This window comes from Neovison vison, chromosome 3 (genome assembly GCF_020171115.1).
Source record: "Neovison vison isolate M4711 chromosome 3, ASM_NN_V1, whole genome shotgun sequence".
NCBI classification, from domain to species: domain Eukaryota; kingdom Metazoa; phylum Chordata; class Mammalia; order Carnivora; family Mustelidae; genus Neogale; species Neogale vison.
Genome location: NC_058093.1, coordinates 125897561 through 125923926, shown reverse-complemented (window position 1 = coordinate 125923926; position 26366 = coordinate 125897561). Strand labels below are relative to the sequence as shown.

The 26366-nt window shown below is 59.7% G+C and overlaps 1 protein-coding gene across 4 annotated transcripts in view; it reads right to left on the bottom strand.

Annotated features, from left to right (window-relative positions):
* Positions 1-26366, bottom strand: part of LOC122902800 (myelin basic protein) — a 104316-nt gene that overhangs the window by 6138 nt on the left and 71812 nt on the right. The window contains exons 4-8 of one of the 4 annotated variants that reach the window (XM_044242788.1): positions 25821-26257; positions 19351-19428; positions 4877-4984; positions 2990-3025; positions 2640-2672 (exon numbers count right to left, since the gene is read on the bottom strand). In XM_044242788.1, the coding sequence (XP_044098723.1) occupies positions 2640-2672; positions 2990-3025; positions 4877-4984; positions 19351-19428; positions 25821-26257 (692 nt within the window). The remainder of the gene's footprint in view (positions 1-2639; positions 2673-2989; positions 3026-4876; positions 4985-19350; positions 19429-25820; positions 26258-26366) is intronic. The other 3 variants (XM_044242791.1, XM_044242789.1, XM_044242792.1) reach the window with 3 other exon arrangements.

The window sequence follows — 26366 nt, the reverse complement described above, 5'->3', positions numbered from 1 at the left end:
CAATCTGAGGCCTCAGTTTTCTAAAGCGGAAGGAGAAGCTTCGGATTGTGTGGCCCGGATGAGCTCTCCCCAGGATGACCCAGGACCCGGCCATGGCTTTGGTGCCCAGAGAGCGGGTGTGTGCGCCCCACTGGGGGCCCGGGATCTGGGCTGGTCGGGAAGGAGGGAAGGGGACAGGTCCGGCCAGCAAGCCGTGTCCCTGCCACCGTACACCAGGGCACAGCCGCAGGCACCCTGCAGCCTGGACGGAGCCCTGGCTCTCTGCTCCCTCGCCGTGGACTTTGGTCAACGGTCAAAGCCACCCTGAGCCTCAGTTTCCTCATCTATAAAATGGGGTTAGGGGTGACTGGGAGGGTTCTGCAAGGTCACAGAGACGCTGCCCTGCCAACAGAGCCCGTAAGCTGGGGCACGTGCTTGCCATTGTTTCGGGAGAGGCCGCGCCCGGCCTACCGGGGCCAGCAGCCCCGCGCACTCGGGAAAGGAAGAAATGCCCTGCGTGGCACAGAGCAGGGCCGGTGACTGCTGACGTGTCGGGACACCCGCGTCCCAGGCTCGTCTACTGTCAGAGCTATTATACTTTGAAATGGGGCGCTCCCCCACCGACACAAGAAAGGAGTTGGGGGGCTTGGGCAGTGCTGACACAGGGAGGTCAGTGTGGGCAGAATGGGGATCCCCAGGCTCGTGCGCCATGTCACGTGGGTGCCAAGCAGGCTGGGGGTTCTAGGATGAGGCTGCTGCCTGCCCCGTGGCTCTGTCTTCACAGACAGGCTCTGGGAGTTCAGGTTCTCCGGCAGGACACGGGGGATCGCTCGGGTCTGCGCCTGACAATCTAGTCAACGAAATAAACCGGGCAGAGCCCCGGACCCCTCTGCCTCGCCGAGGGTCCCTGCCGCACGCAGGTGCGTCCGGGCTGGAGGGAACGGGGATCTGTGCGGGTCCCCCGTATCCTAAAGGTGGTGGAGGCCAGTGGAGGGCGGGCTGCCCTGGGGTCCAGAGGTTCCTGTGGACGCGATCGCTCTGGGACATCCCACGGCAGGACAGGCCACGGCCAAGCATGCAGGGGCCACGTGCAGACACACGACGCGGCAGGACACCACGCCTCGCATGCCGGTGTCACATTCTCCTGTCTCCCTTGTTTTTCTCCAACTAGGAACTTCAGAGAACAAAACTCAAGGGTGGGTTTCCAGATTAAATGACCTGCTTGACTTTTCATCCTTTCCACTTCTTGGTTGCTTCTATCTTTGGAGAACCTGGAATTTACCAAGAAATGTTTGACATAGTTTAGAAGCAGCACGGGCGACTTCCGCACCCTCCAAGCAGGAAGGCCGTCCTGTAGCTCGAGAAAACAGACCCACGAGCAAATGAATGAGCCGGATTTGCTTTGGAAAAAAGAGAAACTGAGTGAAGATTAGTAGGCCCCACAACGGAGACGCAGAGGGGAGCAAAGGTCTTTCTGGTTAGCTGCCCGGTGAAGCGGGCTCCAAGTGCCCTGTGGGGGAAGGGCCTCCTCCCTGCCCCGCACTTTCTCCAGGACGGCTGACTCCACATCCTGCCCAAGCGTCCAGGCCTAGAAAGTCAGGAGGCAGACCAAGGGGTCACCAAAACAAGAGCTCCTTCCCCAGTTCCTCTTGGTCTCCTGCGGTCACAGAGAGTCCGACGTCAATCACGGCGAGGCCCAGCCCACCTGCTGCCTACACTCTCCGCCCCTTTTTGCAGAGTCGTTCACATCATTCAGAAAAGGCTCAAATACATGTGCATAAAGCGTTCCAGCAAAGTCCATGTAAGAACGCGCTGGGGCCACGCACGAGCCTTACGGAACCCCCTGCCCTGCTCGGCGGGCCTCCCCGTCCTGCGCCCCTCCCCCCCTCACTGTTCTTGCTTCCCTCCTTTCTCTTTCAAACGTCGTTCATCCGTGTGTGATGCCCATGAACCGAGCCACGGATGTGCCCGCCCTGCACTCGGGACTTGGGCTGGGTGTCCAGCACTCATGAGGTCCTGGCCTACAGGTCGTGGTTATTCTCCCATTTTATCCCGCAGACGGCAGCCTGGGCCAAGGAAGAGCCGTATCTGGCGTTTACTCCTAACCAACGTCTATAGGTTCGGTTAGCACACGCCGACAGGCATTTTCAGCTGGCTTAGACACCACCGCATGTCTCTGGTGTCTAGAAAGTAAGCCGGCTGGCCTTTAAAATCGTGGGGGGGCACTTGGTTCCCGGTGCTCCTCAGACGACATTCCTGGATGCTGAGAGCTAGGCTGTGGTTATCGCTACGCCTGGTCTCGTGGCTTCATTAGACCGTGTGACGGGGGCGGCATCGCCAAGGGTCAGCCTGGGGGCCGGGCACAAGCCTCCCTGGCCTGCCCCATGGGGACCGGTATCCCCCGCGTGTGCTGGACGGAAGTCAAGAACTTTCTCAGGCCCGGAGCCACCTGGTCTGGCGCAGAAGCAGAGACCTGTGCCCCGCCGCGGCGTCGGCGGCGGGGGCCCTGGGTTCCCCTCGGGAGGAGAAGGTGGTCCTCGATGGCGTGGGCCCTGGGCCTGGTGAGGAAGAAGGGGAGCCTCGTGGGGCGGGACGCAGATGCCGGGCAGCTGTGAGGAGCAGAAGGGAGAGGGACCGCGCGGACATGCCGTGTCACCTACCCAGCTAAATCTGCTGAGAGACAGTCCTCGCCCCTGTGGGAGAGAGAGACAGTGACATTGTCATTGAAGCAGGAAGAAAGAAAGTCTTTTAAGAAACAAGCAGCACAGGTCAGGATGGTGCTGACACCCGCCGGTTCCGGGGCGGGGGCGGCTCAGGGCGGATTCAGGGCGAGGGCGGAGTGGGGAGAGCACGCTGGGAGCCGGCCCGCTCTCCGCTCGGTTTTCCGCTGCCTGTGCTACTCGGGGAAGTCAGGCAGCCGTGAGGCCCGCCCTCTTTGGGGTACATTTAGGGATTTCAGGGAAGGTCTCCAGGCGGAGTGACAAATGAGAACCATGTTCCAAGGTCTTACCTTTCCTTGCGACGGAGGAGGTGTGCGTGGTGTCACCTACAAAATACACAGAGGCCGGTGAGCGGGGACGGGCACTTCCCTCCCGCACGGAGCCTCCTGCCCTCACCTGCCGGCTCTCCACCAGCCCGGGGTGGCCCGGAGCCCTGGGGCCCGAGCGGTCGTCCCTCCCGGCCCGCCTCCCCGTTCTGTCCTCCTTCACAGACACCGTAGGGCCTGGGACGCCAAGGCCAGGCCGTTTGCAGAACACTCAGATAGCGTTCAGACGAGGGCAGGAGGCACCGGTCCATCCCACCGAGGTCCCTGCACGCGCGTGCTGCCCCCGGGCGGTCACGGTGACCTTCCCTTTGCTAAGGTCCTTTCTTGGGGTTGGAGGAAGAGCGTTGCCGATACTCAGGAGTGTTCTTGGTCCTGGGGCTCACTCGGCAAACACTCACTTGTCAACATGCAAAACACCCTCTTAAAATGTCTGTGGCACGAAACATTTAGGATTGGAAGTTGTGGTTTTGTTTTTGTTTTTCAGTCATTATTTTTGAGAGCGGTCTTAGGTTTCTAGAAAGAATGCACAGAAATTAGAGCGTTGCCACGGCTGCCTTCTTGTCCTGTACACCGTCCCCCTGTCTGTTACCGCCTTGCACGCGTGCGGTTTGTGCATTACAAGCAGGAACCGAGGCGGACGCACTTCCATGAAGCGAGTCAGAGCTCACAGTGAGGGTGTTCGTTCGGTGGGTTTGCTCCGGGGCGTGAGGTCAGGGGTCTGCCACCGCCGAATCACACACGGTAGGTCCACTGCCCCATCTGTGCTCCCCCGTCCACCTCCCTGTCCACAAACCCTGACAACTGCTCCTCTTTGCATCTTGCTAATCTTTTTTCCCTCCAGAGTTTTCCCAAGCCTGCGTTTTTCAGGTGCGTGTCTCATAGTACTTTAGTCTCAAAAGGAGTGAGCTCTTTGCTAGAGCACAGAATTCAGTAAGTGGTAGGTGGAGTCCGGACCTTGTGACCAGCTTCTAGGGTTGAGCTCCCACGGCCAACCTCACCCTGAGGAGGAGGGCGGCATCATGGGGGATATACTCACATTCCTTGTGGGAACAGACTCGGGCCCCCATGGATTAGAGCTCGGGGTCATCTGGGGATAGACTCAGTCCCCCATGGATTAGAGCTCAGGGTCATTTGGGATATACTCAGGTCTATTGTGGATTAGAGTTTAGGGTAATCTGGGGATATACTTGGGCCCCTCATAGATTACAGTTCTGAGTCATTTGGGGATATACTCTAATTCCATGGATTAGAGCTCACGGTCATCTGGGGATAGACTCAGTCCCCCATGGATTAGAGTGCACGGTCACCTGGGATATACTCAGATCTATTGTGGATTAGAGCTCAGTGTCCTCTGCGGATAGACTTAGGCCCCCGTGGATTAAAGATCAGGCTCATCTGGGGACATACTCAGGTCCTTGCATACTTGGAGCTCAAGGTCATCTGAGATATACTTAGGCATCCCATGTCTTGGAGCTCAGCATCATCTGATATACTTAGGTGCCCATGGATTAGAGCCCAGGGTCATTGGGGATATACTCAGGTCCCTTTATTATTAGAGCTCAGGATCATCTGGGGATAGACTCAGGTACCCTGTGGATTAGAGTCAGGATCATCTGGGATATACTCATGTCCCTGCATGCTTAGAGCCCAAGGTCATCTGGGATATACTCATGTCCCTGCATGCTTAGAGCCCAAGGTCATCTGGGATATACTCAGGTCCCTTCATGATTTGAGTCAGGGTCATGTGGAGACAGACTCCGGTCCATGGATGAGGCCGTGACCGGGCACCTGCTGCCCCCCAGGCTTGATTCTCCTGCCGCCTGCCGCTCACCGTGGGATGGGAGCACTTACAATGTTCTTGAAGAAGTGCACTACGGGGTTCTCATCTTGGGGCCGGCCGTGCTGCGGCTTCTGAGGCAGGGAGCCGTAGTGGGCAGTTCTCGCTGCGTGATGTCCATCCTGAAAGAGAGGGCGTGGGGAGCTCGGGTCAGGTCCCACCCTCCGCTCTGGCCTCCCTGGGAGGCCTCTCTCCTCTCCTGGAAATGCACCTGGTTTCTTTAGGGTCGGGACTTTGTGCTGGGATGCGGCTGCCGTGACTCGGGATGCTCCTGGGGCCCACAGGGCAACAGCAGCCTCTCTGACTTTACCGGGGGTATCTGCATCACGGACCCAGCACTGGGTCCCCCCGAGTCACGGCACAGCGAAGGGAAGGGGATATGGCCGCGAGTCCACTGAAGGCGGGCGCGGGGTGGGTTGAGGGCTACGAGAAAGCTGTCACTTCCCTGAGCTTCTGCCGCCGATAAAGGAGAACACACAGGGATTCGTGGCAAAAACCCCCACCATGAGCTCCGAAGGGGGTGCCTCACATGAACTGGCCTCCGTTGTTCAAAATCAGTGCCCCAGGTCGCCACACTGGCACCCGGCCAGGTTGGGACGACCGCTTCCTCATCTTGAGCCGAGGGAAGACTGTGGGCAGCCGGGCCCAGCCCTTCCCAGCTCCGGAAGTGCTGCAGAGATGACGTGGAACGTGGCGGAGGGAGCGAGGCCCACGGCGCACCAGCCCCCACGCGCCCCTGCACCGTGGGCTGAGCGTGGCCCGCACACCGAGCGCTCGGGGAGGTGAGCTTGTGGAACCGACCCCAGGCTTCCCTCCCGCTCGCCCAGTGACATGCACGGGGAAGAACGTGAGGGAGATGAGGGCCACGGGAGCCTCTCTGGGGCTGGTCTGGCATCAGACGACCGGGGCACTTCCGTTACTCGGGCTGGGGTCCCTGCAGCTTCTCCCGTCCCTCCTCAGCTTTGTGCAGCCTGCGTGAGGCCGAGCCTTTCTTCAAGAGACACTTCGCCTCTACGAAGTCTACCGCCTCCAGAATTTTAGGCCTTTGGTGAGCCTCACCTAACCGGTGACTGTCGTGCCCTGGCTGGGCTGTGGTTGGAGGCACGGGTGCACGCGCCCAGCACCCACGGTTGGGGACCTGCCGGCTGATCCCAGATGTCTGTTTTCTTGCCTCGGACCCCCAGGTCTGCAGCTCCGGGGTCACCCTTGCCTCCAGGAACGCGTCTTGTCTGTCTCCAGTGCCTCGCCCGCATCTGCCCCCTTCCCAGGACTGACGCTAGAACAGAAGCTGGCTGAGCTCTTCCTCTTGTTCCCTTTCCAGCCAGGACGCATCTGCAAACCTGGGGGTCCTCTCCCCCTGCACTCCCGACCAGCCCCCGCTTTGGCTTTACCAAACAGCATGTTTTCTGTGGCTGAAGGACCGCGGCGAGCCCACCCGACTCCCAGCGGCGCGGTGTGTGCTGCTTCCTGAGTGCGGGTCTTTGCTCCGACGGCGCGGCCGCCTCGCTGTGCTGTGGACACGTTCCCCACGCGTGGCCGGCCTCTGCGCCACGGGGTCCTGCTCCCTGCCTCTGGGGAGGGCCATGCGTGCTCTCGGCCCAGCCCCCGCGCCGGCGCTCCTTCCTCCGCCCTCTGCCCCGGTCACTTGGCAGGGGTGTCCCGTGAGGAGCCGGCTCCCGCTCACCCTGCAGACCTGGGGGGTTGATAGCCTCCCGCTCTGCTTGCCCATGAGCACCCTGAGTGTGCAGTGCCAGCGGCCGGCCAAGAGCCGCTCAGGTCTGCCCCAGCACTGCCGGGGAGGCCCAGGGAGCCCGGGGGCACTGAGCCTGGAGGTGTGGCCACAGCAGGGAGCGAGCCGAGGGCTTCTGTTACTGCTGAAACCCCTGAGCCTTCCCGTTCTACTCGCTCTCCACTGACGCCACAGGGACGCCAGCGACCCAGTCCCCCGCCGACCCTCATCCTGCAGCCCGTCTCCAGCGTCTGGCCTCACCGGCCGGCCACACTCAATGCGTGTGCCCACCTCATATGCTCCCCTGCAAGGACGAGGGGGCGTGAAATCAAGAATTACAAAAGCAGAACAGATGAGCCAGGAAATGACTTAAATTAGTTACTTTAAGACAAATATCTTTCCAGTGTCTCACACGTCCTGCAGGTGGTCATTCACAAGATACCGTCCTAAGGGCCTGGACGAAGGCGGTCGGCGTTGCCCCGCGCACCCCGCTCTTCTCCTGTGTTCACGCACTGTCCTCCTGCGCGCCCAGGACCGGGCACTGGGTCACGGACGCGCCTCACACCTGCAACGGACACGCCTGCGGTTAGAGAAACGCCTCAGACGTTACACAGAGGTTTTCACCGACGTGAATGGTAAGTCCTGGGACGCGGCTCTCGGACGACGCAGACGGGCTCGCGTGAGCGAGACACGGAGCTGTTACACAGGCGTCGTTACGCTCGCCTGCTCTGAACGCTGCGAGACAAATGCTGTATTTTGTGATTTTTGCGATGAAGACATGGGTCGCCAGTGCTCTGAGGGAAGCATAACTTAGAGGAGGCATGAAGCTGGTAAGTCGCATTTGGGCTCTGGGAGCACAGCAGCGGGGGTCAGCGCCGCTCATGGAAAGGCTGGTGGGTGTGTTTATTCAGAACCCGCGGCACGGAACTCAGCACGCGGCACGCGTGAACCGTGTGTTGGGCTCACGTGCCGAGGCGCACAGACCCTCTAACACCGAGCTCACACACGGCGTCCTCCGTCGCACGCACGGCGAAGCCCCGCCCCCCGGGCACGGACTTGACCTGGACGCCTGGCTGCGAACTGACGGCCGCGTGGGGGAGCCGAGGTCGCCCCCCGATTCCAACAGCATCATTCTATCTGCCGTGCCCCAGCAGTAAAGTGACGAGTGACCAGCCACACTTCCACACGCCGCGCAATGAAGAGTCAGCAAAACAGCAAAATTTGAAAACACTACCGCGCACAACAGCATCAGAGAAAGAAGCTGTTCGTATAAATGTAGGAAACACAGACGGGGTCTCTATGCTAAACACCGTGAGATGCTGGGGAAGAGAGCAGAGACCTGAGCCAGCAGGCAGACGTCCGTGTGTGCGGACGGCAAGGCTCAGCGCGGCAGAAGTGTCCGCTCTCCCCAGACAGCCGGACGCCCGGGAGGCCCTTCCAAAGTCCCAGCGGGGTTTTGTTGAGATACAGACAAGCTGTTTCTGAGACTGCAACAGAAATGCCAAGGGACCAAAATGGCCCAGCGATTGTGGAAAAGAGGAATAACGCTCGAGGACATGCCTTGATTTCCAGGTTTCTGTATAGTGCAGGCAGCGAAGGGAGTGCGGTGTTGGACGGGGCAGACACGGATCGGCGAGCCCTGTGTCCAGAAACCGGCTCAGCAAATGTGACCCGCTGGTTTCTGAGGAAGGTGAAGACGCAAAGACTGTTCAGGAGTCTTTTCAGAAAATGGTTTTGGGACAACCATGTCTCCATATTAAAAAAAAAAAAAAAAAGAACCTCAACCCAATGACACACCTTATCCAAAAAGGAACTCAAAATGGACTATAGGTTTTTATCAACAATGTAAAACTGCACAGATTTAGAAGAAAGCATAGTTCTTAGATATGACATCCAAGGAATGGCCCATAAAATTTAAAAACTTTGGTTTTGCGAAAGACACTGTTAAGAGAATGAAAAGTCAGGCTACAGCCTAAAGAATATATGTGCAAAACACACATCTGACAAAGCCCCTGAAACCAGGATATGGAAGGAGCTCTCAAAACTCAACGGTTAAAAACAACCCGGTTCAAAATGACGGCCCAGACACGGAGTCCATGCGGCGTGGGACACGGCAGGGACGTGAAAGGCTGCTTGGCTTCATCAGCCTCTAGGAAAATGCAGCCCAAAGCCACAAGAAGATATCACAGTGGGCGAAATTTAAAATACTGACAATACTAAGTGTTGGCAAGGGTGTGGGGCACCGGGAGGGCTCTGGCATCGCTGGGAAGAATGCAAAATGGTACAGGCCTCTGTCGAGCAAGCTGGCAGCTTCTTCTAAAGTTAACCATTTACTTCCCGTAGGACCCAGCAACCCTACTCCCTGCTTTGAAGGGTAGAAGGCAAACAATATTTCTCGAACTTTTTTTTTTTTTTTTGGTAATGAATATATTGGCCAAGAATTTGAGAGAAATAGTCATTTCAATCTTCAATGAAAACTCATGTTCATTAAAAAAAAAACCCAAACCTGTCCACGAGTGTTTATTAGCAGCTCAGTTCCTGAAGGTCAGTCATAGGCCCAAACAGCCCAAACGCTCCTCAGTGAGAGGAAAGGCAGACGGGACGGCAGCAGGAAGACGGACAAGCGTGATACCTGTGGGAACTCAGAGGCATCTTCATGGGGTCACGCTGAGTGGGAGAAGCCACTCCGAGATTTCCGGGACGTTCTAACGATTCAGCCACGGCGGGGAGCAGAGCGGCAGTCAAGGCCAGAGAAGGCCACAGGCGTTAAAATTCACAGAACTGCACAGAGAAAGCGCATCTGGGTCTCTGTAGATTAGGACCTAAACTGGACCACGGCCATTAGCAGGGTCTGTCTTTATGAAGCCGAGAGTCAAAGATGACACTGTGTCATCAGCAGGACTGTCCAGCCGGAGGCCTGTGTCCGTGAGTCTGGCCGTCCCTCCAGATGCACCAAGCCCTCGTTTCCCTGCCCCTGGCGCCCACCACCTCCTTTGCGTCTCTGTGGATGTAACTGTCCCAGGCACCTCGCAGGGGCGGGCTGGTGGGCCCTGCCGTGTCTGGCTGCCGGCAGCCCTGCCCTCTGAGGCTCACCGTGTGCAGTAGCAGCCACGATCCCCTTCCTAGATCACTCGGGCTGGATGACGTTCTGTCGCATGGACACATCCCTTTGGTTGGTCCGTTCGTCCATCGAGGGCACCTGGGGGGCTGCCCCCTTCTGGCTTCTGTGCCCCCAGCTTGCCCACATCTGGCATTGCCTCTGACAACTGGCAGAAGGGGTGCCCAGAGCCCCAGCGGCTCAGAGGGAAGCTTTCGGGCAGGGAGAACACGTACGGTGGCCAAGTACGAGGCTAGCGCCATGTGCAGGCCGGTCTGCCCTGCTGAATAGGAGCGGCCCACCCACGGCTGGAGGGGCCACAGGGCCCTCCCCTAGGGAAGTGTCTGGGACTAACGGTCGGGTCAGGTCAAAGCAGGGCCGGCATCTGCCCGTGCAGCAGCAGGAGCCCCTGGCAGGCCTGGGTAGGTATTTCCAAAACACTGGGGTTTTGGTTATTTGTTAAATTTTACAGTTCATGGGATATGGGTACTTAGCCTTCTCTCATACGGCACGGGAAGGAAGGGGCTCGTGTGCTGGGACGGGAGACACGGGAAAGACGCTGTGTCCGGAGGAAGCACTGGCAGGAGGGAAGAGGGGCAGGTCCCGGGGCACGAGGTGACCCGTCAGTCCTGCAGACCAGCTGTGGCCAGGCCAGACAGGTTGTAGCCTGGTCACTTGTGGGGTTTCCCCCTCCATCCCTCCTCAGTCTTCAGCCTCTGCCCCACAAATGGGTGGCAGATGGAGTTCCCTGCCAGAGGCCCACTGGACGGGGCCCCCGATAGAAGAAGGGGTCTTCTTCCTTAGTTTGTTGTTGTTTTTCTTTTTCTTTTTTCTTTCTTTTTTTTTTTTTTTTTTTTTAGCTCTCAACACGCAATCCCATGACTCTGAAATCAAGACATGAGCCGAGACCAAGAGTCAGACGCTTCCTTGACCGAGCCACACAGGCGCCCAAATGCTTAGTGAGTTTTCAGGACGCAGAGTTAGTGATTCTCTGATGAAGCACTTTTGTGTTCACTAAGGTTGAAGAAAGAGGCAAATGGTTAACAGTTTGCCCTTATCTGTCCAGACCGGTGTGTCTCGCCCACGTCTGTCCCACTCCTGGCGGCTCGTTTCCTGCAGGAGGTCAGGAGGCAGAGGGGGCGTCCCCAGGTCCGCCGGATGAGCCAGGACGAGGGGCAGCGGCTCCCTGCGGGGCCGAGGGCTGTCAGAGCCTGGGAGCCCGTCCACACCGCGGCGGGCCGTCTCCACACGTGCAGCTGACCGTTTTTGCACGAGCGAGATCTGAAAAAATTAATCTGCTTATTTCTTCATGAAAGCTTTGGGGCCAATACAAGAAAATACAAGCTTGTTATATAGAAAAGTCAAAATCTGAAAGGTTGTAGAAGAAATTCTATCACTTAGGGATGGCCCTGGTTTCTCGATGTGGTGAAACTGTCCGGACCCAGCTCTGCGCACACATAAACAGACAAGTGGGCAGGTGCCTTCGAACGGGCTCTCAGTTTGTACAGTATTTATGGCACGACCGGGTTACTTTCTTTTGGCATCAAGACCAATAAAATGACAACTCCTTGATGGAAAATCAAGTCCCACGCCGTGGGAGGGAAGCCAAGGCACAAAGGGCAACCTTTTCTTTAATTTTTAGGGTAAAGTTGTTCCTTTAACCCGTGTCCTTGTATGGCTTTTTGGAAGGATTTCCCTCCGCTTGAGATAATGTCCGTCGCCAGCAGGGGGAGCCCGTGCACCGGCTTCCAGGCCACGGCCGCGCCGCATCCGGACCTCAGGAAGGTCAGATTTTCACCTGTTCCCGATTTGCCGGAGCCCGGCGTCCTCACAGGAGATTCGTTTTCACCTGACGCACCTGCAGATCCACAGCCACCGACCGGGGCAGGATTCGCGCCGCGGCCGCTGCGTGAACACAGGAGCCCTCCCCAGCGCTCGCATTCGGATCTGACCAGAGACCGACGGGCTCCTTCCCTCGCCCAGGAACACGCTGCTCCCCTGCAAACACCGACTAGGCCCCGTGCCGGGTTGGTGGTGAGCGGGAAGGACGGCCGTGGCTCCCACTTTACGTCTTACCTTTCCAGAGCCGTCGGAATGTCCGCGAACGAAACCACAGGGAATTCCTGGCCCTCGGATGCGTCCCCACCTCTGTGCGCGGCCCACGGGCGCGGGGCTCCGAGACACACCGGGGCGCTCGCCGTTGCCCGAGCACAGCCCCGTGAGCCTGCGGGTCCCTGCCCTCCCACGGCCCAGGCCTCGCCGCGCTCGCTTTTCTCTTCTGGACGAACGCTCTCGCCCGAGTGCAGGGGAGGAGCGGGAGAGGTCGCGCGTCCCTGCACGCGCAGCTCGAAGGCAGGAGCTGGACGACCGGCCAGCGCAGGCCACCAGCAGCCAGCGCTTACACGGCAGACTGCGGCCGTGTTAGCCCCAGTCCTCTGCGGGGGTTTAAACCCAAACTTCAAGATCACGTGCATCTAGCCCTTTGTCCCTCATGGTTAAGGTCGTCCTAGTGGGGTGATGACCTCGGGTATGTCATGATAATAGAATCTCTCTCAAACATCCCGGAGGACGCTCCAGCCGGCTCCCGACAACGCACAGAACAACATGCACGTTCCGTCCCTCTGCCTCTCTATGGCACACTCATCTGGGGGACACTGATCCTTCCAACCTGAGTGTGTGCTGCTCTCTGCTCCTTCCTTCCTACGGGACGAAGAAAGGAGCTCAGGGAGCCGTTCCTACGTGGCCCCGCCCGTTCTTGAGCTCGCAGCCGAGGCTCCTCGGGGAGCTCCGCGCGGACGGCACTCCTCACACCAGCCCGTGCCCCCGCTCCGGCCGCTCAGCCCGGGCACGGGTCCTCAGCAAGGATCTGGTCCTGGCACGGAACTCTGGCCGCTGGAGGCCCTACGCAGCCGCCTCACTCCGTCCCACGGCCCTGACGCCCCCAGGTCTGTTGCCCTGTCTTGGAGGGTCCAGATACGGGGCGCCCGGGGCTAACCCCAGCGATGGTTTTCCTCCTGGCGCCGTCCTACGCAGCTAGATCACCCGAGTTCTAGGAATTTCTCTGTGTCCCCAAAGGATTCCATTCAAAAAGGGAATAAGGAAAGCGATTCCACGGGCTTTTAAAATAGAGGGTGTGTGATTCTCACGCTCTCCGCATCGTTGCTGGGGCAGGAAACGCCGCTCCATCTAACAGGTGCGGCAGCCAATGCTCGAGAGCAGATGGGGGGGGCTGCTCTCCTGACTTTTGGTCCAGGACCCGGGGCAGCAGCCGCCACCCTGAGCCAGATTCCTGTGGTTCCACGTGGGGCAGAGGCTGATGTTCCAAACGCAGCGCTTGGAAGCAGATGAAGAAATCGCAGGCTAGCCATATGACAGAAGGAAAACATTGGAAGGAAGAATGGATTTTTTTAGTGTAGGATTATTTTATTCTTTAAAAATGTGTAGACTTACCTTACGTTACCTTGTGAAGGTGTGACAGGCTAGAACTACAGAGGCTCCTGTATATAAGGAAAAGTAGTGTCTGTTGACGGTGTCAGAGGGGCCCGTTAGAGCCCGGAGAGCTGGGGACGCGGCGACTACCACTCTTCCCGGAAAGATTAGTTCCGACTCATTTTTGGTAAACACGGACAGCTGGGGACAGTGAATGCAAAACAGCGGTTGATGAGGTGAGATTTTCCAGTTTGGTGATCGTTTTGAAGGATGCATTTCCACGTCATTAAAGCCAGGGGCCAGTCGGCTCCCACTGAGCCGGGAGACGCCGCAGCTCCCCACGAGCTGCCCTAAGGGCTGTGCCATCCTGCTCTGTTCGTGGGACTGAAAGCAGCCCCCGCCAGCCAGGAGGGAGATGGACACGTGTCAGAGCTTCCGCCAGTAACCGAAGGGCTGAACGCACAGGACAGCCCTGTGTCCTGCCCCACCGTCCACGCAGAGGGTTTCACCAGGGATCCTGAGAGCGACCGAGTAAAGGAAGGTGCATTTTGCTTTTTCGTGCCAGAGAAGTCTTTGATTGGGGGCCATTCCTGGGAGATTCCTTTCCAGGGAGCCACATGGTGAATCTGCGTGACCTGTTTGGGGCCACGGACCACAAGGCGCGGCGAACAGGACGGGATCGCTGGAATGTCTTTCTCCTGGAGCGAAGCCCCAGCACGCTCGTGTGTGACCTTCTTCATGTTTACTGACCACGAACAGCACACGAAGTAACCCACATACCCTTCCCGCCCCGCTCCCCGCTTCACGCTCCTCCCATGGCGGGTAGAGACCCTTCGCGGCCACGGGCAATCTGGTTCCGGTGGCTTATCCTCCTCAAGGACTCCCTGAAGAGGCCCGGGCAGGAGCAGCTGCTTCTCTCCATCCAGCGCTCTCTCCTCGTCCCTGCCCGCCATGCCTGTTTCCACCACTGAACCGCCCGGCCTGCCCCAGGTGCTGAGCCCGGCCCCCGGGGAAGGACTTCCGAACCAGCAAGTGCACCGAGGGTTACAAGTCTGGGGATAAGAGACGGGTCTGACTATGAGGCGTCTGAGCTGTGACCTCCAGCCCTTTCTGGTCGGGTGTGCCGGGGAGGGAGCCGGGGCAGGGGCGCTCCCACTGGTGCCCCACAAACCCCGTGACTCCCCGGTGTCCCCAGACACCACGGGTGGCCAGACGAGGCTCTCCCGTGGCCTTGGCCGTGCTCCTACTTTTGTTCATGTCTGTTTCTCAGACGAAGCCGTGACGCCGGTTTTGCTCAGACTTCCAATGTGCCTCAGGACTCAGCGTCGGGGCTGTGTTTTGGGCAAAGTCAAGACGTCCCAGATGTCACAAATGGGGACATTCTTCTCCGTCTGAAGGGCACATGCCGTGTGTCCTGTGCTTTTGTTCCCTGCAAGTTGAAGGATGTGTTCATTTCCGAATTGTTGACTCGAGTGAGTTTAATTAGAGTTTCTTTCCTCAGAGAGAGCTGTGCGGGGCCAACAGCAGTCATTTCTCTATTTCTGGAGGAATTTCAGGCAGACCTTTGATTAGAGGGAAGTTTTAGGTTACCTGGCGCCTGGCCCTACGGTCAGTCTCTTCTCTGATCCCGGAAAGTGAAGCCGCGGGCAGGCTGTGCCGTCTGCGGGCACGGCAGCTGGTGGGCGTGCGGCTGCCCCCGGCGGTCAGCTCGGCGGGGACCGGCGCCGAGGTCCAGGGCTTTGCCATGAGCAGACGGTGAAAACGACGATGACGATGAAGGCTGCCGTCTGCGTGGCCGCAGGGGAGCGGCGGGGCTCTGACTCCCTCTGGCGAATTGGGAGACGCAGCCCTGCCCCGCAGGGATGGCTCTGCCCCCCTCGGGGGCCATGCAGGGGTCGGAATGACAAGAGCCTGTCCCCCTGGGCACAGAAAGAGACAGCAAGCCCCATGTCACAGCCTGAGGCCCGGGGTCCATCCCGGGAGGAGGCCCGTTATCCTGGGAGGCGGGCACGGCGAGAGTACGGCCACGGAGGGGACGGGGTGCCTGTCGGGCTGGAAGTGGCCCTGAGAGGCCCCCAAGCCACAAGCACGGTGCCGTGTTTCCGGCGCCGGCCTCCGTCTTCTCGGCCGGGCACCGCGACCTGGCGAGTGCTCACCTCTGAACAGGCCCTTCTGCCGAGGCGACCCTGCGGAGGAGCATGGCTCTGGCGACCAGTGACTGCTGACCTGGGGCTCCAGAGACACAGCAGCGTCCCCGCCCCTCGCCGGGGGAAACCGGCAGCGCTCCCTGAAAGGAAAGAGGCGGCTTCCCCACGGGGAAGCTCTGCTCCCCCAGAGTCAGCGTGGCTGGCGCAGGGTGCACAGCCCTTCTGGAATGCGGCCTTCCTGATGCTTCCTTGCTGTCTCCAGGGAGGTGAGAGCAGAACTGGACGTCGGCGCACCCCGCTCTGGTCTGTGTCCGCGGCTCCCAGGCACCCGGTGTGCAAAGACCTCAGGGACTCCAACGGGCACAGGAGGCTCTTTGAGCATAAAGGTCAAGCGAATGTCACAGCGGGCCTAGACACCAAAACGATGGCCCCAGTGCCTTGTCTCGGAATCCAGTCGTCTCTGCACAGAAGGCGGGTGAGCAGGTCAGGGCTGTGGCGTCAGGAGCGCTCTCTTCGGAAGGACAAGACAGTTGCAGTGGGTTGTGCAGGAGGTGAGGACCTTGGCCCCCCGTTCAGCGGCGGTGGGAAGGAGCCCTCAGGGGCAGCGCGGAGCGCTGGGCCCCGGGGGAGAGGCCAGGCCACCCGTCTGTGCCGGCACGCTCCCCGAGGAGCCCGGTCTCTCTGGGTGCCCACGGCCAGACCCACGGCGTCCACCAGATGTGCGGCCGCGGGGCTCACGCACCTCCGGCCAGAGGCAGAGTTCGGCAAACGGGAGGACCTGATTCAGGAGACAGGGGGGCTGGGAAGGGGGTCTTTGGAGGCCGGGAGATGGATTGCCGTCTCCCCGGCACACAGACCGAGCTCTCGCAGGCCGAACACACCCGAAGGCATCCTGATTGCTGCTGGTGAGACCCGAGTCCCGGGGAGCACCTGCAGATGTCCCCGGACACGCTGCACCCGGTCTCAGAGAACAGGCCTTCATCTGTCACTTACTGTGTGGTCGAGAAGCTGAGGCTGGAAGCAGGAACGCACCCGCCCCCCACCTCCACCCCACGGCCAGAGGCAGTGACAGGCTGACGGGGAGCCGGAAGCGTCCAGGGCCCTGGGTGTCCATCTGGAGGCTCTCTGGTGTCGCATGGCTGAAAGGCAGGGCACACCGGACCTAGAGGTGCTCAGGGCTGCGGGGGGCGGGGGCACGGGTTCCCCACGGTGTGAGCAGCACAGAAGGCTACTTTCGCTGTTGTTGGTGCTTTTCTGGCGAGGAAAGGGAGCCCAGAGGTCAAAGCCAAGCCGCAGCCCGTGTCTCTGATTCTAACTCGGCTCTGGTCCGTGGCGTGAGGTGTCTTGGCTCCTTGGCACTCTGGAGTGAGAGCGTGGGGGCTGCCTGGGCCTCTCCAGCCAGGGAGGCCTGGATGAAGTGTCCTTCAGCCTCCAAGAGACTAGGAGCAGGGGCTGTTGGGATGGACGCTGTCCTGCTGCTGCTCCTCACTGGCTCCCAGGACTCAGGGGGAGGCCACGCAGGGAGGGTCGGCCACGGGACCGAGTGTCCTGCGTGCGGCTCGGCATACCCACAGCGTCATGCTTCACACAGGCCCCTGAGATGGGGACCCCATGCAGGGAGATGGGGCCGGGGGCGCAGAGCAGGACACACAAGATGAAAGAATTTGGTATTTTCCTGGGGGCCTGCCCTGCGGCACCCTGCTCTCCGTCCATCTCTCCTTGGCATCCTCACCTCTCCCGCTTGCCTTCGGGTTCCCGAAGATGATGCCACCTGCCTGCATGGGCTCCCCTCTCCCTCCTGCAGGGTCACCTTCCACCCCTAGAAAAGCCGAGCTCCGGTAGTTCCAGGACACTGTTGGGTCCCCTGGCATCAGAGAATTCCTGGTGCGGATGTGGCTCGTGGAAGCCACCGACAACGGTGGAACCCATGTGTCCTTTGATGGTTACTCCGAGGTCATGGTGGCTGGCGCTTTCCTAGCTTTCCTGGTGGATTTGCACAGAGAGGCAGAGAGACTCAGGGGATACACGGAGGAGGAGGAGTGTTCTGGAAGGTCAGGCCACGGAGTGTCTGCTCTGCATTGCTCATGGCCTGGAGTCCCCGAATCCAGGGGGAGGGGCAGCGGTTTGGGCTGAGGGCTGGATTCAGCGGCTGTTATCCGCCCCCCCACCCCCCGCAAGCCTGTTTCAAGAGCCCTTTGCCCCAGACTCTCAGACAGGTGCACTCTGAAGCCATTTAGTGCAGCAAGTCCCCGCGGTCTTGCCCGTGGCGGGTGCCGTGAGGTCTACTCTCTGGTCCATGTGACCAGCCTCTTGACTGTTCCCCAAGTTCTTGGGGTTCCCAAGTTGCTGGAGGAACCCCAAGATGGGGTTCTATTCTTGACGGTTCCCAAGTTGCTGGAGGAAGACGTTCCAAATAATCAGAAGCTCTTGCTCAGAGAGGACAGAAGATCCTGATTTATTGATTCTCTCCGTGCGAGAACAGCGTGGAAGTGCCGCTCCCTGCAGGAGGGAGGTTCTGGGGTTCCCAGACCCGACCTGCCTGCCCTCCGGGCACCCCTGACACAGGGTGCCTCCTGGAAGGAGCTGTGCATGGTGGGGACGGGTCGCGTGGACCACTGAGGCCCTCGGAGGGTGTGCACGGTAAGGAGTTAGGGGCGCCCACTGGCTTGGCTGTGTGCCGGCTTTGCCCTTGGTTTCAACTCAGGCTCTGTGTTCAACGTCCTGTCGCTCCGAGAACACGCGTGTGCCGCACCCACACCCACACAGCCGCCCGGCACCGGGCGTGTTTCCACGTTCTCGTGGATGTTCCTCTAAGTCCCAAGTCCCATTTGGGGTTCCTACTAGTTACGGGCTGTCCATAAATGAACCAGAGCCCCCAGGGTGTCCTTTGTCCCTTACAGAGTGCCCACCGGCGGCCACGGAGACGGGGTCCCGCAGACAGTTTCTTGTACGCGAGGTTACTCTAACGCACGCCCAGAGGTCAGTCTGGGGTGAAGAGCGGGAGGACAGGGTGGGACCTTTTCTCTGCCAAGTCGTTTTTTAAGAGAGTGATGCACAGTCCAAGCTTTCCGGCGTGACCCGAAGAGCACAGCCCTGCCCTCCTCTGCTCCGCCAGCAGCCGTCTGTCGGTGGCGGGGAGCACAGGGTACGGAGGCGCAGAGCGGCCTCGCGGTGGCCCGTGGGGGCCCGCTGTCGTCCGGGAGCACCGCCCCCCCCGGGGCAGGGCGTTTGCTTTGACCAACGAGCCGCGGAGAGAGGGGTCTACAGAGTGCGTGGCCACAGGAGCGGGACCCCAGCCTGTCCCGCTGACGCTCCGGGGGGGACGGTCCACAGGCGTGTCGGACGGTGCGCTCGCTGCGCTGTCCATCGTCTCCAGGCACGGGTTCTCAGCCCTGGCGCTTTCCCAGGTGGCACATGCGGGGGCCCGGCTCGGGGGCCCCCCGTCACCCGAAAGCGTCGTTCTGTGGCCGCCAGCTCGTGGGGTGGCTGCCACCGTGCGTAAGTGGCGCTGGGGCTCCTGGTTGACTTGGGATTCCGCTGCGGTGATGGCGCCTCTCCCTACTCCCCTCGCCATCCGTGCCCGGAGCAGGAGACCAGGACCGCTGATGGCTGGCCCTCCGTTCCAGCGCGACCCAGCCGAGCCCAGGTGGGGGCAAACCCCCAAGGACACACATCATGTGACAAAATAATTCAACTAGCGATCGCTCAGTGTATGTCAGACGCTGGTTTTCAAGGTCAACTCAATGTCACGGTGGTGACCGACTCTCTGTGTCCTGGTGCCGTAAAGCCTTGAGGCCTGGCTGGCCCCGGGGGCTCTTCCCCTGCCCCTGCCCCAGACCTGGCCCTTGGCGGTCGTCACCTGCACCGTCCCCCGCCTGAGAACTCAAAGGCCTCCCGAACGAGAGTTTTCAGCCTTCTCACCTGGACCCTCGCTAGCTTCCCTTGAGGAGCTGGCCCCTCGCTTCACAAATGGGACTCCCCCACGCGCGTCAGCCCTGCTGTAGCCCGTGGGCGGGCGTGTGCGCAGATGCAGCCCTCACGACCGGGGGGACGGGAGGGGCCTGGCGGGGCCAACACACGTCTTACCTGGTACATGGTGCACAGCCCAGGCTGGCTGCGGGCATGAGAGGGCACAGGGCTCCGTCTCTGCTTGAACCAGGGCACCTGCCAGGGGGACACAGAGTGGCCGTTGAGTCCATGCCGTGCCGCGGGCAGAGCCCCCAAGTCCTCCGGCAAACATCCCCTCCTGACCGGGCGTGGCAAGTCCCTGCGCGGTGAGGAGGGTAAGTGGGGGATGGAGGTCAGAGGTGAGGGCGTGCGGATGACGGCGGTGACCACCGAGGGGACAGCGGAAGGAGGAGCCCCTGGCGCTCCGGGGAGAGGAACGTCAGAGAACAGGGAAGAAGAAGAAAGGTTTAGGGGGAGGTTCTGGAGCCCTGAGCCCAACTACGTGACCCAATTTTCTTAGCACTGGAGCAGGCGCCAGACCTGTAAGATTTTGGACAGACAAGCGGAGGAAGCACCTTCCAGCCCTAAGCGACATGCTACAGGGCTTGTCAAGTCAACACTGGAGTAGAGAAGGTTCCCAGCTCTCCTGGGACGGGCTTCGCTCTCCTGCAGCAGGTGTGGGCGCTTCTGTATGGGATTTACGGGAGAAAGCGCCGCGGGTCTGCCAGGGTCGCTGTGCTCTCTGTCGGCCCTCCCAGCTTTCGTGGGAGGAGATACGTGGAGGAGAAAGAGAGAAGGAGAGAGAGAGGGAGAGAGAGCGAGGAAGGAGAGAGAAGGCACCTTCCGGGGTCAGGAGGTAAAACCGACACGAAGGATTTTAGGAGATGTCGTGAGCTTCTGCGGATTACGCGGATTTTATAAAACAGGTTACTGGTGGGTTGTGTGTGCAGTGAGCTGTGGTTACGCACAGGAGGACGTCAGCGTGTCCAGAAGCGTTACTGTGAACTGCACACGGGGCTTCCCGAGGCGGATCTGGGGCGAGTGCGCCTACACCCCACCCCTGCTCCTCCCCACGTGGGAGCCGCGATTTCTGTCCCAGCAGGACGGACTGGTGACTTCAATCCCAGGCACGGAGTTCTGCCGGAGGAGACAACTGTTTATGTCAACATCTCAGGGGACGAGGCTGCGCTGGCTTCTGCCTTGAGGAGGCCTGGTCGTCCCCACAGGCTGGGAGCCCCCCGTCCCTCCGGCAGACAGGTGGCCGATGGGCAGGTCCACGTTATACTCTTGCCCAAAAGGCCAAGAAGAATTTTCTAATTCATGCCCCCCCCCATTGAAAACAATGCCCCTTCTTAATGAGGGGGACCAGCTCCTTGGGCTGCTTCCAGGTTGCTCTGGGGATCGGCATCAAGCTACCCGCCCTCCCCCCATCCCCGGCACTCGGGGCTACGAGGGCTGCTGGCCATGCAGGCCGCCCACCCCAGCACGGGGAGGAGCGGGAAGATGGGCGTCCTCTCCTCAGGTGATGGCAGAGGGACTTGGCACTCCAGTGGCCGTGCTCGCCTGACCTCCCATACAGGTGCAGGAAGGGGGCTCGGGCACTGAGCGCGCCCCACGGGGCTGGCGGGGACAGGGGTGAGACGTGCGTCTCAGAGGAGCCCTCATGGTGGGGTCCCTCGGAAGAGGTCCTGGTGCTGGAACTCTTCCTACCGTTACACGCCTTCCTCTGAAGCAGGACGGCTCGGGCAGTTCAGAGTGGGGCGGGGGGACCTACAGAGACACTCTTACCCTTTCTGCGGGTTCTGCGGTTCCTAAGGGCTCACAGGAGCTCTGGGTGGGGACTCCTCCTGCCTGGGATATGTTCCTTCCCTCCTGGGACACATTCCCTCCGAGGTCAGCCCCAGCTCGCCATCAGCCAGCAGCCTTGCCTCTCCCCCAACATCTCCTCCTTCGACCACGAGGAAGACCAGTGGCGTTTGTTACTGCACATGCTGCGAACGGACGCAGTGGGCAGTGAGCGAGGACAAGGGCAGGGGAACCCGTCCAAATTAATTGTGTATTTGCTTTTACTTCTAGTTCATCCTAGACCCAACCTTATCCATGACCTTCGTGCTCACCGGCATCCTTGGGAAGATCCCGTACCCTGCCGTATCCGGATTCCCCGGGTTCCTAGGGTGCCGGGACACAGCCTCAACAGGGTGCACGGGCGGGTGGGTCTCTCATGTGCCCGTCGCCTGGGAAACGCCACCGAGTGGGCTGTGTCCCCCCCACCCCCCACCGAGGGAGAACAGAGTCTATTCCGCACCCACACTACCCCAGGGCGGCACGGCGCGCTCCGACGAAACCGAACCCAGCCAGCGGCATAAGCACAGCCAGGACGGACCAGAACGCCGAGCCGTCCCCGGAGAGAACAGAACAGAACATCTCCATGCAAAACCGCATGAGTGAGATGCTGCCCTCCGTGTGCCGAGGGGGCGGCGCCCAGCCCTACACTCACCTGTGGGGCGTCCCGTCAGGAGCCCCCGAGATCACCCGTAACAAATGCACTTCATGGGGGTGTCAGGGGGGACCCCAAAGAGGACAACTTGAAAGATTCACGTGGGGTCCGTTCACCACCGTTGTTCTGTTACAAGGTTTAATGAGTGCGTGAAGGAGGAAGCGCACACGGAGCAGAAGCTGATCACAAAATCCAGCAGGCGCCCAGACACCCGGCAGGAGGCTCTCGCCATCAAGACACAGGACCTGATGCCACGGTGTCACTCACACAGGGGTGTGCAGGACTGCCCGGAGCAGGGCCACTCGCCTGAACGTGGATCTCACCCACTGAAGCCACGGGACCCTGGACGTGGAGGGTCTGGGGACGACGGGCGTAAGCTGCAGCCACCACGCCGCTGACCCAGAGCTGACCAGAGCGCCGACGCTTCACAGAGACGTGCCTGGGGGGAGTCTCAGAAAGCACTGCCGGAAACACACCTGCCACCTCGCAAGTTCTCTAGAGAGAGCCGGGACGAACCTCTTGGCAAAGGGATGCACCAGATGGACAGACAGCCAGATCACGGACACACAGCCTCGCACGGAGAGTAAACCTGCTTTCGTGTGCGTGGCCGTGCTCCTGGGGGCAGGAGTTCTCCGCTGAAAGGGTGTTTGTAAGGGTCCCCAGGCCCCGGACTCGGGGGGTCAGGCACCGCATGGCCGGGGGGCTCCCCAGCTTCCTGCCCCATCCCTCCTGCCGCCTCCCAACACTGCAGTCCCCACAGGATTGCAGAACATAGCTACAGAATCAGGATGTCATGTCAACAACGAAGAATTAAGTGATGGCAGAACTAAAACGTGTTAAATGAAGATGCAGCGGAGAGAAAACCGGGGACCACCACATGGTGATTAATTTACGAGATCGATTATGCCGCGGAGCGGGAGACGACAAACGGCTTTCACCCTGTATGATCCACGTCAGAGGCACAGGAACCACGCTGAGTGCCGCAGGACGGGAGGCTGGGAGCAGTGTACCGGGGGCTCCGCTGTGAAGTCAGGACAGACAGACACAGCCATGTGTGGGGACCAGCTTTCGTCTGGAGAAACGAGAGAGTGACCTGTCCCCAGCCTTCCTACTTGGGGACGGCCCGGGGGCACATCCGTGCGTGCAGCTTAGTTATTTCATAAAACCTCACCCCTTCCAGATAGGAAGGAACAAGGGCAGTTTCCAAAGCGGATGACTGGTCTAGGCCTTGGCCGCCGCACCCGCGGGGCCACGGAAGGTGGAAGGTGGGGGGTGAGGTCTGACAAGGGGGCAGCGGGCGGGCTGTGTCCACAAAGACCGCACGCACTTTCTCCTTCATCCTAAAGGCCTGCCCCCTGCCCCTGAGCTCCACAGCCCCGGGAGCCGGAAACCCGTTCTCTGGAAAACGACAGCACAGCCCTTGTTTCCTCCCTCAACCAGGGAGCGCGTTCTCCGTGAATGCGTTCTCCATCCACGGCTCCCAAAAGAACGTGCCCTCCAGGACGTCATAATGCTCTTTCCGTGAAGGCCAGCTCCCGGCAGCAGGGGGGTGAGAAGGACGGACGGTGGGCGTGGCCATGCATTCCGAGGATGGGGGCAGGGGAGGAGCCCCGCGTGGCCTCGGGGGAGGGGGGCAGCAGAGGGCCCAGGACCGACAGCCCCCTTCCCAGGGGCCCAGTAAGATTCCTCCAGGAAAAACCTACTGCAGATGGACAAACAGAGTAATTGCTCCCCCCCAGCCCCCTGCTACTTGACTCGCCAGGTGGGGCCGCTGACGCTCAGGCCTGGGGAGGGCCCTTTCGGGTCTTGTGTACCTGAGACGACTGTCTAGGAACGACAACCATGGAAGCATGAAATGGGCTTTTAGGGATGCTAATCAGGCCCTTGGCTTCTCTTGTTTTCTCCAGCTTTGATCCAAAGATCTTTCTATGCACACAGAGCAGAGCAGGAAGAGAAATAAACCCACAAAATCACCCGCCGCTTCCCGGAAAGTCCCCAGAATCCCAGGGCCCCCGTGGATGTGGGCCTGGGCGGAGAAGGCTTGATGCTCACATCTCCCGTGTTTCAGAGCAAACAGAGTCCACAGCAGAATGCAGGCTCTGAACAGACACCAGTTTCCAGTTTCCCACACGGGAAGGCATCGCGGGCCTGCGTTTCCAGGAAGCCACTATGTGACGACGCGTGCAAAACTAACGGGTTTCTCTGGCACCACAAGGCAAGGCTGTTCATTTTCAAATCTGCTTTATTCAACATTCAGTATTAAACAGAACTGATATTTCAGAAATCCTAAAACAATTGTTTAAACATGGTTTTCATTTTTTAAAAATCCTGGCAAATATTCTGATTCCTCTGGCTCCCTGATCATCGGACAACGCCATTTTGCAAAGTTGATGCCTACTTCTGAGATGAATCTTTTCTCTGAAAGTATGAGAAGGGATAAGAGCCTTAAAGCAACCGCGGCTGGAACTCTACATAAAGGAGGAAAAACCCGTATCCACGTTCACGCAGGTGTATGTGTCCGTTCTGAAGTAAAGTCACAATGACTGATACCAGTGCATTCACCATTTTAATTGAGACCATAACCACCGAAACAAAGCTTGTTTTATAATATGCGCTACACAGCGGTTTACTCTTTTCTGCACAGTGTAAATGTTCACCTGCTCCTTGAGTGAAGCAGAAGAGCTTAAACTTCCCAAACCGGCAAAGCCACATGCACAGGAGGCCTTGGAGGGGCAGCCCGGCAGCCAGAGTCGGGTGCGGTTTGATTACTGTGCGCAGCAGCAGCGTCAGAAATAGGTCAAGTGACCACCATGTCAGGGTGAGGACAGACCCAAAGTCCAAGCAACTGTCTACAAACACAGACCCCGAGAGAACCAAGCGGAAAGCGGACTGAAGATGCAGCAACTGGTAGTGGCCAGAAGTCATGACAGGCGTCCCGTGAGAGACGATGGCACCTGGAGGCAGATGCCAGGGACCCACGAGCCGCCCCTGAGCCTCCAGGAGCCCCAATTCCGGCGCCGCCAAACCGCCCTCCCGTTTATGTGCAATTTCACCATCATCAGGAATTTTAAAAAACTGTGGTCAGAGACTAAAGCAAATTTTAGAAACGCCTTTAAAATTGCAAGTCAGGCCCCTGCTCCCTACTTCACCCAGAAGAATCCACATTCCCAAGACTTTCAGGGCCAGCGTGTACGTGGCCAGAGGGAAAGCGGCATCGTCTGTGTTTTGTGAGCACAGCCAATGAGCCGGCTGTCTTGGAAAAACCCTCTCTTGCCCGAAGGACCAGCTAAGACAAGACCCGAAAAAGGCGCAGGACACACTATGTGTTTGCTGCAGCAAAGCCGCCTGGGACAGCCCTCTGGCGGACCGTCGCCGCAGATGCCCCATTCGCCACCCCCCAGGGGCCGCGGCTGGGAACTGGGCTACGGTGGGAGCCTTTTCCCTCCTGATACGATTTGTAGCTACGGAACATTTACATAGTGAAACTTCACAGACTTTCTCTTCAAATTAATGCAGTAACAAAATAATACGGTTTTGATTCATAAGCACACGCAAGGATCCCTCCAGCCCTTTCCCCTAAATAACTGGGATAAAAGACAAAATTTGCTCAAGGCGAATTTAAATTTTGAGTTTGTTCAGAAGTCCTCAATTGCACGATTGTTGCAAGACAATGCAAAGCTGGCAGCACGGACTCTGAGGAAAATGAGCACAACCCTATGTTGACCCCAAAAGCGTGAAGCAGAATCAGCCACGGAGCCCCCGAGTGCGACACACCGGAGGACGGAGAACGTCCGCGATGCGCACAGCACACCCCCCGGAGAGGCAGAATTCAGAATGTTCTCGCCCTCCTGGGCCACATCCTGAAAGCGTCCCCCACGGGAGGGGACAGAGGCCGAGCTGTGCAGCAATGCAGCGCAAGCAGAGACGCAGCCCCCCTCCCGCCCCCACCCGCGGCCGCGAGCACGGCCAGCATGGCCAGCAGCCGGACGGCCGAGGGGCTCCGCCGGCATCTCTGCCGTGGCTTGGCTCACCTGCTGACTCTCCTTCCTTTTCCTCGTCAACTAACGTGGACACACGTCCCTTGTGCCCCCAGTTACTCCTCAGAGCTCACCTTGCCTGAGCCCCGCTTGGGCACACCCCTGTCACCGCCAAAGAAGCGCCCGAGGGAGTCGAGGATGCCCGTGTCCCTGTGCCTCGGGAGGAAGGCGTGCCTGGCGTGGTCCATGGCACTCGCTGACGCCAGGTACTTGGATCCGTGCCTCTGGGAGGGTCTTTTCTGTGACGCCATCACATCCAGGCCCTCGGGAGTGGCGGCACTGTCTTCTTGGATGGTCTGGAGCTCGTCTGACTCCGAGGGCCTGTCTTTGAAGGTGTTGTCCTCTCGGCCCGGAGCATCTCGGGAAAAGAGGCGGATCAAGTGGGGGCGGCCCCCGGGGTCAGCTGGGTTGGCGTCCTGCCAGGCATTCTTTGGGTCCACTGTGCGCTTGGAGTCTGTCACCGCCGTGTCCTGAGAGGGGGTCCCATTGTTCTGCTCCACATCTGCCTCCCCTGCAAACAACAGTGAGACATGAACCCGGGCCGTGCAAAGCAGAGCGAGGGACAAAGCCGCTTTCTTCCAGGGGGAGGGACCTGCCTGTCTCCGACCAAAGCCCCGGAG